The sequence below is a fragment of the Sminthopsis crassicaudata genome, chromosome 2, assembly GCF_048593235.1.
Source record: "Sminthopsis crassicaudata isolate SCR6 chromosome 2, ASM4859323v1, whole genome shotgun sequence".
Taxonomy (NCBI): Eukaryota; Metazoa; Chordata; class Mammalia; order Dasyuromorphia; family Dasyuridae; genus Sminthopsis; species Sminthopsis crassicaudata.
Genome location: NC_133618.1, coordinates 550,885,135 through 550,897,709, shown reverse-complemented (window position 1 = coordinate 550,897,709; position 12,575 = coordinate 550,885,135). Strand labels below are relative to the sequence as shown.

The 12,575-nt window shown below is 36.5% G+C and overlaps 1 protein-coding gene across 2 annotated transcripts; it reads right to left on the bottom strand.

The window, feature by feature from the left end:
• Positions 1 to 611: 611 nt before the first annotated feature.
• SELENOS (selenoprotein S) lies at positions 612 to 11,013 on the bottom strand. 2 transcript variants are annotated; one of them, XM_074294999.1, is made up of 6 exons: positions 10,857 to 11,013; positions 9,928 to 10,065; positions 7,798 to 7,904; positions 5,401 to 5,493; positions 5,225 to 5,303; positions 612 to 1,218 (listed from the first exon to the last, which is right to left on the bottom strand). In XM_074294999.1, exons 1-6 carry the CDS (start codon positions 11,005 to 11,007, stop codon positions 1,139 to 1,141), a joined length of 648 nt encoding a protein of 215 aa, XP_074151100.1. In that variant the 5' UTR covers positions 11,008 to 11,013; the 3' UTR covers positions 612 to 1,138. The 2 variants fall into 2 exon arrangements, with proteins under 2 accessions (XP_074151100.1, XP_074151102.1); XM_074295001.1 differs by having other exon boundaries at positions 5,225 to 5,300.
• Positions 11,014 to 12,575: the final 1,562 nt, after the last annotated feature.

Genomic DNA, 12,575 nt, shown 5'->3' with positions numbered 1-12,575 from the left:
TTCAGTGTAATAAATATGTACTTCAATGGTCAGGGAAAGGCTAATGCACTAGCACATTCACTATGGATAATTCACAGAAAAATCCATCAGGGTGAATGGAATGAATGTTTGGCACACACACACACCACAATATCCAAGGTTAATACTTGTGTATAATTTACATATGCCTTTCAAATTTATTTTCTTATAATAATTTAAAAGTATAATTTAATTTTTTCTATTTTAAACACAGCCTTTTCTCTATTCCTTCACAAATATCCTGGATAACTGACCAAGAAGTACTATAACAAAAACATATAAAAAAGCAGAGATATTCTATAAATTGACAATTTTGCTCAAAATATACTGACTTTGGTTCTAAAAATAGAAGCTTAGACAAAACCAAGAGCCCACATTTTCCTAAATTCCTACATATGTTACCTATCCTGGTGAGATAGGGTAGAGAGGTGATGAAAGAATATATAAAAATCTTAATTCTATACCTGGAAATGACTTTCAACCCCCCTCATTTAGTAAACATCAGAAGGTAAAATGTAAACTCAATTATTTGATTCCAAAACTGGAGTTCTTTCCATTGTACCATATCTAGTTTAATAAAAAGATGCTGAGAAAGGTTATTTTCATTTTTAATATTTACAATATTTTACAAAGCTCTGTGCATAAAAATGAATATATAGAAAAAACACCACCAACTATCAATCATCAGTAATCCTCACTGGTGAGTTCACCATTTATAAGGAAGACATCATTCTGCGCAGCCTGTCACAGAGACTCATCTACAGTCATGGACGTTCAAATGATTAAAATATCATGATGAGGCCTTTCTAGAAAGATTATTAATTGCCATCTGAAAGACTATATATTCCATCTCTGATCAATAACCAAAAAAATGATTTAAAATAATTTTTAAATGTATTAAACTAAAACAATGCCATGTGCAACCTCTTAAATCCTATCCTATTGGCATTTTCTATAACTGTTATTGCCTCTGACCTTTAAATGAATCTACATTTATAGTAAATGAACTAAACGCCACTTCCCCTTAAATCGTCACTGTGAAAAGCATACGCTAGGCAGCTGAATAGTGGGCTAAAATTTATCTTGCTAATGTCAAGAGACAAAAGCAAGATTCTTAACCTCATCCACCAGATGAGGGTCCTCTACGTCCTGGTCTCCAAGAACATGTTCCACCTCCTTCTCCAGTCAAAGGGTTATAACCTAGAATGATAAAGAAAATTGTCACTAGAGCTATCTACAATTATCTTTGAAAGTCAGTAGCAAATAACAACGTGGGATATACATAAAAAAATTTTAGTAGTGAAAAAATTTCCTTTAATTCAGTCGTGACCAAAAGGGAAATTTGTTTTTTTGTAGATGAGTGACCAAAGTGAATAGTGAACAGACTTTGAAGTGATAACTCTACCAATCAATACTGACCATTTACAACATCACAAAAATATTGCAATTTCAGAGTTGGCAGGGGCCTCAATAGTCATCTGGTCTAATTTATGCTTGAAAAACATCCCAAAGTGATCATCCAATAATCTTCAATGGCAAGACAGCCACTACCCTCCAGAAAAAAAGTCCACTACCCTCTGGTACAAGTCTGCTAGCAGTTTTGGTTTCTTAGGCCAAATCAACCAAGCCTAATCCCACTTCCACATGATCACCCTTCTTTTACCCAGGGTAAATTTAAGCTAAATATATGTAAGGATATAACATGAACTTTACCATTAACTTCCTCCAAAAAATCTCCAGTTTTCAGTGTCCTTTCTAAAATGTGGCATTCAGAACTGAACACAATACTTTCTATGAGGTTGACCAATGATCATTTCCTCATTCCTAAACTATTGACTGTTTCAATGTTGCCCAGTGTATTGTTATCTTGGTTGTCATAATCACACAAATATTGCAATCCACAAATATCTCTAGATCTTTTTCCAGACAAATTGCTGTGATGTGAAAGTGGATTTCTAAACTCAGTATAAAACTTTGTGTTGATTCCACTTACATTTCATCTTAATACATTTGACTCAATTTCAGTCTATCAGGCTTTTTTTTTTTTAATCCTAATTTTCTTCTAGCATACTGAATCATTTGTTCCATCTCAGTTTTTTGTTGTCTGTTGGTACTCTTGCTGTGTTTTTACTTATCTTGTGTTAGCCATGTATCTTATTCTTTCCAGTATGGAGATCATTCTACTTGATACAGAATATAAGCAAGTAAAAATGTAGCAGTTCCAAATCATTTTTGCCGTCAGTTATCACTATCTTACACACTCCTTATCAAGAAATATGCTCCCTTTCCATACTCTAGTTTAAAAGGTGATATTCTTACCTTCCCTAATTCACTGAGCTTCACTCTTCTGACATAGGACTAAGTTGAGCTTTTGTATTAAAAATTGCTTTTTTAAAAATTACTTGCTCTTGCTTCCAAATCTTTTATTCCCATCATTTTCACCTCAACAACTAGTTCTTCCTTACTACTGAGAATGAAATCCAGAATACATTTTTTTCTTGTTGATTGGAGTAGTATAGCAGAAAAAGCTATATTTGAGTTTAAAAATCTGGGTTCAAATCTTATCTTGTTTCTTACTATTGATGTGATATTGAACACGTCACTTTTCTAATCCGCAAAATGAGATTAGACTTGATTTTATGATACCATCAGAAGAATTTACTAGACTAAGGCAATTCAAGAAATGATTATTTGCTTTTCTTTGACAGAAAGAAAACAACTGTAAATGCTTGAAAAATTGAGGTTCTTATCACTATTATATGCCCATGCCAAGTTTATCATATATTTCTTGAAACAACTGACTACTTCCTTTTTTCCCAGGTGGTCTTTAATATACTCTTAGGGCAGAATCACTTCTGTTTCTGTCTCTAGTGAATTTTACCTAAATGTTTTTCCAACATGCAACCTCCTATTTCCTGAATTTCTTTATTCAAGTGTATTGTCTTAATATTCAATGTTACCTATCATTTAGTTCACCTAGCATTGGTATATTCCCTTCCAGAAAGACACTTACTTAACAGACTTCATCAAATCTCTGAGATCAATTTTGCATCCTTGTGTTAGAATCTCTTATTTATCTCGTTACTTAATTTGTGTATATGCATATCAGAAATTCCTAGGCTTTATTTTGACTCTTTTTTTCAGACTTGTTTTCTGAGAAACTGCTACTCTTTTCCAAAATTAAAAGGTATTTCTACACTCTCTTTGGTATCTAACTTTAAGTAGTTTATACATACAAGCAGATTTCTTTCTCTACCTTTTTCATTCTTAAGTTCTTGTTAAATTTATTAGTACTTTAGGCAAATTAGCACCACTTCTTAAGATGCATTCCATCCCTGGCCTGAAACTTGTCACTGCTATTCTAAACAATGATCTTCCAGGTCTTATTCTCAGATACCAACTTCATAATCAGCTGCTCACTTTTCAAATCTGTTTTTTTTTTTTCCTTCTGAACAAACTCTTTTAAATAACAGCTGTGGCAAAAAATCACTTATGTCCCAGTAGTTCAGTTCCTTGGCCAAGACTTTAAATCTTTGGCACTACTTTCTGGGTTCCAAGTCATTTATGTTTACATGAATTACCACAAATCATTCAATTTGATGAGTAGGAAGCAGAGTAATACAGTAGAAAAAGCACCAGCTTTTAAATCAGAGAATACAGGTTCAAATGTGCACTTTGTTGGCTGACCTTTGAAAAGATATCTTATCTCCCTAAACCTCAGTTTCTTTATCTGTAAAATAAGAAGATAAAACCTCCAAGCTTCTTTCTAGTGCTAAATCTATGATCTTAGGATTTTGAACCATGAGAGATTCATCGTATCTTAGGCAAATGTCCCAGAAATACCAGAATCTTCCCACTGTAATTAAACTAATAGACAGTTGCCTTAGATGACCTTAAGTCACCTAAGTATCTTCTCTGACCTGAAATGAGCTCTGACCTCAAAGCATCTTCACAACTATTTTATCGTCTTTGGAAGATTAGGACTGTTTTTCTCAAGAGTATAGCTTCTCCCACTTTAAAAAAAATCTCAAATTTATTTCTTAGTTTCAAATATTTATATAGTCATACATTTCCCCACTTATTAACATCTGACACAGAGAAGGATTTCCCTCTAATCCTTCAGATCCTTTTTCCTCTTCTTTGGATTAATTTAGATTACTTTAGAAAGTTATACAGAATGCACATATTTATAACCTGTCAAATTGCTTACTTTCTCAATGAGGGGAATAGGAAAGGAGAGAAAGAATCTGAACTCAAAATATGAAAAAAAAAAGTTTAAATTGTTTTAATTAGGGAAAAAATAAAATGTGAAATTTTTTAAAAGTTCTGCAGAATGGTAAATAGAATTTTCCCCTTTTTTCCTTCCCCCATCCCATCTAACACATAATTCTAAAAACAGTCTTTTGATATAATCGTCACAAATTGTGTTTCACCACTTGCCCTTTTCCCCTTAAGGCTCATTATATTTTCCATCTTAATAAACTGAATTTCTATAATTAATATAGCAGAAATTTTGTGATTAAAAAAAAATGCACTTATCTTTCATATCTTATAGGAGAAACAAAAGAAACACTGTGTTTAGACTACCACCTTCAAAGAACTATTTAGCAACAAGAATCTAACACATAAAATGGAGAATATCAAGTGAAATATCATTAAATATCCAAATAGGTTTAAAAAAAATGATAATAAAACCATATAATGAGCTAGGAGTCATGTTATAAAATGACACTTATGAAACAGCAGAGAGTCAGAAAATTTTGATTCAAATTCTGCTTCTGACACTTATTCTTTGTGTGACCTTGGTCAAACCATTTTTCCCCGCCCTGGGCCTCAAATTCCTCATTTGTAAAGTGAGATCTCTTGTAGCTCTGTTTCCACAAACTTACTGGAATTAAAAAAAAAAAAACTTCTTCTAAAACTCTTTTGAGCTTCTCGGGTCATTTATGGTTATAGACAAAAAAGGGGCCACCACAAGAATTTTGATCTCACTTCTTCGCTTCTAACTCATTGGTTTTAGAATCTGAAAGCTGCAGTTGTCTAGTTTTTAAATGATGATTATTCCTCAGAACAATTTTTCTATGGGCTTAAGAGCCCTAAAATCCATTTTAAGCACAATATAATGTTTTCTTTATTAAATATAAATAAGAACTAAATAAGTCCTTCTTTTTTAAGTCACCCACAAAACAATTTAGTTGGCACTTACCACCTCCACGCAAAGGCTTTCTGTCAGGTTTAGGCTTTCGTATAGCTGAAGAACTGGAAGAACCAGGTTCAGGTTTCTGCTGTCAGTATATAAAACAAATATGCTTTTTGTAAGTCATTTTTAAATCTTATTTTAAAAGTAATTTGTGTAAAATGTGAAAACATAAAGTTTGTCACCTCTGGCCACTTTTTGGCATTTCCTTTGTAACTTTTTCCTTCTTGCATACTTTCCCACATCTCTATCTTCTGTCTTCTTTTCTCTTCTTCAAGCTAAGGATTACATATGACAATCATTAAACACATGCAAGTTATGTATGCATATGTACAAGCATGGTTCTCAAACCATTATCCTAAATACTCTTGACAAGTCCTTGATATCTCAAATCCTCCCCATTAAAAATGACTTGTCTTTTCTTTGGTTTTAATTTAAACAATAAGCAATTTAAAAATTGAACTCTGATGAACTGCTGAATTGTCAACTTAATTAAAAAAATAAAACCAAAACATTTACTTTTGCACACAATTGCTTCTACACATCCAAGTATACAAAAGTATGTCAGAGCAAAGCTGAGCTATTTTTAGCAAAAAAACAAGAGCACAAAATATTTTCTATTAGGAGAAAAGAAACACAAAAGACTGAGCAAAACTGACTTTGACCAAGCTACTTTTCGTCCCTTGGTCTGACTTATAAAATGATGGGCTAATGGCATCTTGCTCCACTCTTGCTCTGCACCTATGATCCAGGTATCAATGTGGAGCTAGCCCAGTTTAATTCTTCTAACTACTACTTTTCATAGATGAATGAAGTGGGGCCTCAAAAAGGTCACACAAGTATTAAATAGCAGAGACAAGATATGAACTAACATCTGTGGAGTTTAAATTCCATAGTCTCATTGCTCATACTCTCATTCTCACTGCTTCATATTAAGTTTCTGGAATTCTTAAAAGCATGACTTTGATTTAAATCATTTATTAGAGAAAAAGCTAAGTTTCTATTTCATACAAGAGAACATTCTTATTTGATAAAATGTCATGCTCATATGCAGGATTCGTTCATTTCTAGAAAAGATATAATAAACATTTTTTAAAAGTGATTCATTTACAGCTACATAAAAACTGAATGATTTGGCTATTTATCCAAGTTAAATGAGATGCCATTGAGAAGTGGATCATTTGTAATTCAACACATTAATAATCATGGACACTTTCAATTTACTAGACTAGAGCAAAAATTCTTAAAACAATGAGTAATTATTTTATTATAACTGAGCAACTCATGTAGTCTGGTCTTTTTTCCTTCAACAAGTATATTTTTAAAAGCAGAAAGAAACATTCATATGATACTTATAAACTTGTGTAATTTTTCTAGATACTCAAATCCACACTTTCAAAAGTCATACAAATATCTCCTTAATGCTTACCATATAATCTAGACTGATTAGACCTTGGTTCTGACCAGGTTAAGTAGAGTGCTTTTCTCTAACTTTTCTACGTAACCTATAAAAGAACATTATAAAACTAGATAACAATATAGTCTACAGTTCTCTGAAATATCTGTAAAACTCTTCTCAAAATGTTAAATGAAGTGTGCAATTGAAACAGAAAGCTTAGTCTTTCTTCCACTATGGATGTTTTTAGTTTCCAAAGGCATAATTTTTAAAAAAGTAAAAACCACTAACAAAACCAGATAGAGAATTTCCTTTCTTTTCAGTATAATGGAAGTCTAGTGAATGCACTTTGAACCCCAGAATGTTTTTGAATTTCACAATTATTTCTATTTTTCTTTAAAAAAAAAAAAAAAAAAAAGCCCAATTAGAAAAGGACCCACATGAGCAACAATGTTTGTAGCAGCCATTTTTGTAATGGCAAGGAACTGGAAACTGAGTGGATACCCATCAGTTGGGGAATGGCTGAATAAGTTATGGTATATAAATATTATGGAATAACATTGTTTTATAAGAAATGATCAGCAGGATGATTTCAGAGAGCCCTGGAGAGACTTACATGAATTGAGACTAAGTAGAATGGAACCAAGAGAACACTGTATACAGCAACAAGAAGATTATGTGATCACCAACTCTGATGGAACTGACTCTTCAACAATGAGGTGATTTAGGCCAATTCCAATAGATTTGTGATGGAAAGCCATCTGCATCCACACAAAGGTCTATGGGGACTTAATATGGATCACAACATAGTATTTTCACCTATTGTTATTGTTTGCTTGCTTTTTCATCTCTCTTTAACTTACTGGGCTAAACATTTTAAAGTTACTAACAATTTCTTTTGAAAATTTTCCTTTTGTATCTGCCAACTGTGGTACTTTAACCATTTGGTTATGTGACATACTATATGATTCCCATTACTTAAAATGAGCAACTACTTATATCCTAGGTAGAAATAAGTGATGAAACAAAAAAGGATAAATAGCATATGAAAATATTTCAGATTCTGGGACCAAATAAGAAAATAAAAAACATGAAAAACTACCCTTTCCATGTGACCTTCCCCCCCATATACACAATAAGTATGAAATAAAAGTTTTTTAAAAATATTAGCTTCAATCTTTCATACCTGCTTTAATTTTTCTTTATACTTTTCTGCTTGTTTATTTAATTCTTCTTGCATTCTCAAACGAGCAGCTGCTAAAGCTTCCTGTTGTTTAACAACAACATCAGGTTCTAGAAAAAGACAGGAAAAGAACCACAAAATATTATCTTGAGTAATAAGAAAATGTCAAAGTAAATAAAATGTCACTTTCTACTCCCATTAATTTGTCCATAAAGTTCTAGTTTGTATTTAATTTTATGACTACTTATATTTTGGAAGATATTGTATTGTTAAATAAAATTCAGCAACTCAATGGCGAAGTGCTGTGGTTCAATGGAAAAAAAAAAAAAAGTATTGATTTGAAGGTGGGGGACTAAGGGTTGGAATCCTGTTTCTTCCTTAATTCTTATTCAGTTCTATTTACTACCTGTAGTAACCTTGGACAAATAACTTTCTCATTTTCAGTTTTTTCATCTGTAGGATGAGGGATATAAATATATATAATTTGAAGGAGAGGAAAGAATACAAACTTTTAGAGCAGTGGTCTTCAAACTTTTTAAATAGGGGCCAGTTCACTGTCCCTCAGACTGTTGGAGGGCCAGACTATAGTAAAAACAAAACCTCACACTCTGTCTCCGCCCCTCAGCCCGTTTGCCATAACCGGGCGGGCTGCATAAACGTCCTCAGTGGACCCCATCTGGCCCATGGGCCGTTGTTTGAGAACCCCCGTTTTAGAGGATGAGAGCTTGGAGTGAGAGGTAGATTAGGAGAACCTTCCTGATGTCACCAGATATGCCATCAGAACAAAATGAAAAATTCTAAGAGGTAGAGGTGAAGAGGACATGAGTTGTAGAGCTTAAGAGATATCTGAGTTAGAAATATGTAAAGATATTGCATTAGAGCAGGAATTCCTAATTTGTTTTTATGTAATGGATTCCTTTGGATTTGAACTCAGGTCCTCCTGACTTCAGGGCTATCTCTGAAGCCCTGCTTCTATCCACTGTGCCACCTAGCTGCCCCTCTAAAATATTTTTTAAAGAATTTCATAATCAATGAGAAAAAAAAAGTAAAAAATGTTAAAATGTTTTTTAAATACAACATTTTATTTCTTTAATTTTGGAGAAAGCCAAATTGGTTAAATAATACTGCTTAATATTAGCTTTAGTATTAAAAAAAAAAAAAAAAAAAAAAAAAAAAAAAAAAGGAAGTGACTTTAAAATTACTGGACTGATTCTAGATGGCTCATAAATTGACAATTCTGAATTTCATAGAAGCACTGGCTATTTCCTGAATATCAGGTTGTAGAAAAAAAACCCAAAACAAAAACGTCCTAATAAACCTGACTACATTTTCTTTTGAGACTGTGTTCATTTAGTTTTTATAAGGGTAACAATTTCAAAAAAAAAAAAAAAAAAAAAGGTATTTTGTAGCAATGTGCCAGTAATGCAAATTGCAGCAGTTAAGAGTTCATTTAGGTTTCTCAGCCAAAATTATAGTAATTCCAAGATTAGAAGGTTGAGGTAAAGATTTCTACTGGTTACTTAGACTTCAACTAACATTCAAAGTTTCCCTTTGAGGCTTAAAGCAGCAGGTGCCTGATAAAATGTCAATCAAATTGAATCTTTTTAGATCCCTTGGTGACTATCATTTAACTTTTGACTGAAGAGTAGGTGTCTGTGCCTTAAAGCAACAGGTTGCCTCTCTTACCTTGTTTTTTCCTTTCCTACAAAAGCTAAGAAAATTCACATGGCTCCTAAATTCGGAAGCTGACTTGCAGATTCAAAGAGCAAAAAGTGTTAAGCCTTAGTACATGTCTATAAATAGATATACAGGACATGGAACTACTAAACTAAATGTTAAAAATTTAATTTTTAATCAATCCTATAAACTGATACTTATAAAATGCAAAACGATGTTAAATATTATGTAAAATCTCCGAGCAGTGAAAATTCAAGGAACTGTCATACAATGACGATCCCAGATGAAGAAAAAATAAACAGTATATTCATCAAAATGTATTTAAATTCAAATTTTTTTTAAAAGTTACCACCATAATATCATTAATAAGATTAAGTCAAATAAGATTAAATGTAAAAACAACGAGGTGTCTGGGACATCCTCCTGTTTTCATATTATTTATTTGTAACTACACACCTATACTAGATGCCACCGATGCATCCATGCTTCTCTGTCTCATGACTCGGAAGTTACTGGAAAGCTTTTGAAAGATCAGGTAGAGAATAATCAAGGTGAAAAGAAGGTACCAGCCATAATTGGAAAGCAGCCAGCCCACTAAAAAAGGGGAAAAAAAGAGCTATTAGCCATACCCACATAGATCTCCCCCTTCCCCCCATCTCTCCCTCTCACATAGAACTGGGACATAAGGCCACATAGGCAAACGCCAGGTGTGACAGCTGCTCGCGGCATGACTCAGGGCACCTGGAACTACCCAAACTTCGAGGCTCTCGGCTGCGGGGGGAGGGGAGAGGCGGAGAGGCTGAATCAGCGGCCTCCCGAGGAGCCGCTCCGGATCTGAAGCGGGATTTGTGTTTGTTTCTATCGCGGAATCCCCCTCTGCTCCCGGATGAAAGGCCCCCTTTCTCTGCCGGAGTGTCCCGAGGAATTCTCCCGGGTGCCGGACGGGCCGCCTGTTTACTCAGATTCATCCCGTCCCAAGTACGGGACTGCACAGTCACCTCGAACTTTACCACCCATCAGAGGAGGCCGGGCTTTCCCGGGAGCTCAGCCTGGGCCCCTTCCTCCAACCGAAGCCGGGCTGGTAAACGCGTCCAAAGGGTGTCCTAGCGAGCGAGCCCCGGCGTCCCCGGCATAGTGCGGCCGAAGTGCCGCCAGGGACACGGGAAGGCCGAGCTCCCGGCTGCGGGGGGGGGGGGGGTGCACGCGCCGCATCGCGGGCTAACGGTCCCCGGGGCGAGGGTCGGGCACGCGCCCCCAGCCTCCGCACCGGCCCCCCTGCGTTCAGCCCCGCCGCGCCCACAGCCGCAGGAGCTCTTTCGGGAGGACGGAGCACGGAAAAAGCAGACCGGTGGTCGTTATTCCCGCCACGGCTCGGAGCGGCTCACCGGTGTTTTGGAGAAAGCGGATTCCCTCCTGCTCCAAGGCCGGTTTGGCAAGGAGCCGCCCCTCCTCGTCCGGCTCCATCTTCCCGGCCGACGCTGCTCTTTTTGAGGTCGGAGGATCCGGGATGCTGACCAGCTCATGCAAACACGTCATTCGCTGGGCGGAGCGGGAGCGCCCGACCCTCCGTCCAATGCAATGCCTAAGCGTCAACCGGGGGCAACCAATCAGGAAGGAAGGGGGCGGGCTCCGACGGCTGGAGGAGGTGGAGAAATGGAAGAGAGGGGGGAGGGGAGGGGAGGGTTGGGGATTGAGGGCGGAGAAAGCGCGGAAGAAAGAGGAGGAGAATGGAGAGGGCGGAATCAGGAACTGTAATGAACTTCTCTGTAAGGAAAAGCAGGCGTTCCCGGGTCTGACTGGGGCAATGTAGACGCGGATCCAGTTCCAAGGCATCGAACCTCGGTGCTGTTTTGTTTTAAAAGTCCTTCACCTTGTGGCTCCAGTCCGCGCTTCCTGAGTTCAGCCAAACTAGCCTGTCCTCATACCCTATCTGTATCTGAATTCTGTGCCTTTTGAGCGAAAAAAGGTTGACGGTCTTCCGCCCCTGGAGTACACTTTCTAGATCTCTGGGCAGGATGTTGGACCTATCGGAAAATCACTTCAAAACTTGTCTCACTTATTGACAGTAACTGTGGCCCTGGGCAAGTCACTGTAAGCTCTCTCAGCCTCAATTTACTCATTAGGAAAAACTTGGATAGAAAGTGCACCTCCCCAGGGTTCCTGGGAAATCACGTATGTAAGTGCTTTGCAAATTGGATATACATGTTTGCTATATTAGAATCCCTACAGAGAACCCACTCCTAGAAAGTCTATCCTAATTACCTGTTTGCCCTCCCCTGAGGAAATCATTTCCTATTTGCATTTGAGTTTCTATGTATTTTTCCTCCAGTTGAATGCAAACATCTGGTGGGTAGGGACTTCCTCTTTTTGCAGTTATAGATCCCGACGCTATCACAGTGTGTTTTTTGAATAGCACACCAGTGAGATCATGGAATCGATGATCTGGACCTAAAGGCACTCATCTGAACTTTCTTAAAGTGGAAATCAGAATTATAGCTTTAGAAGTGGAGGGGATATTCAAGTGGGATATGTAGTCCAACTCTCAACTTATTCATTCTACAATGAAGGAAACTGAAGCCCATAGGTTAACGGCTTGTCTAAAATGATATAGGAGATAATGCTCAGAGTGGGGATTTGAACCAGTCACTGACTTCAAGAGCTGATGTTTAAAACTTGTGTCCATTTGTTTGGAGAACTGGTTACTATATCACAAAGAGAATGAAAGTCTTAATATACTTTTGAAGGGGGACTCCCTAACAAGTAAAAATCCTTATTGATGGACACTTTTAATAAAACTGGGGTTTGATGTCTTCAGCACTTTCTATTGAGAGCAGTGCTGCTCAGTCACTTCCCTTCCAGGAATCCATCTATCCAGGATATCCAGGCTGGTTTTCTTCTTCATAAGCTGGGTCATGCTAAATTCCAATGGAAGAATACTAGGACAAAGATTTATCTTCTAAAGGCAAGAATTCACCTAGATTAGATTCTATATACAGCCTAAACAAGATCTAGTTGGGTAAAGTGGGTTCAGGAGCAAGTGTCCTGAGGACTTCTAGAGAACCATATGAAGGCCCATCAAGACTTTTCATGTTAACAAGCTCTTC

What these genes read in the sequence shown, in the direction of transcription:
- SELENOS (XM_074294999.1), bottom strand. Translation starts at nt 11,007, where the DNA reads ATGACGTGTTTGCATGAGCTGGTCAGCATCCCGGATCCTCCGACCTCA. An exon ending in CCGCTTTCTCCAAAACACCG is followed by an intron (nt 10,066 to 10,856) that starts GTGAGCCGCTCC and finishes CCCCTTTTTTAG; the next exon opens with TGGGCTGGCTGCTTTCCAAT. An exon ending in AAAGCCTTTGCGTGGAGGTG is followed by an intron (nt 1,219 to 5,224) that starts GTAAGTGCCAAC and finishes TTATCATTCTAG; the next exon opens with GTTATAACCCTTTGACTGGA.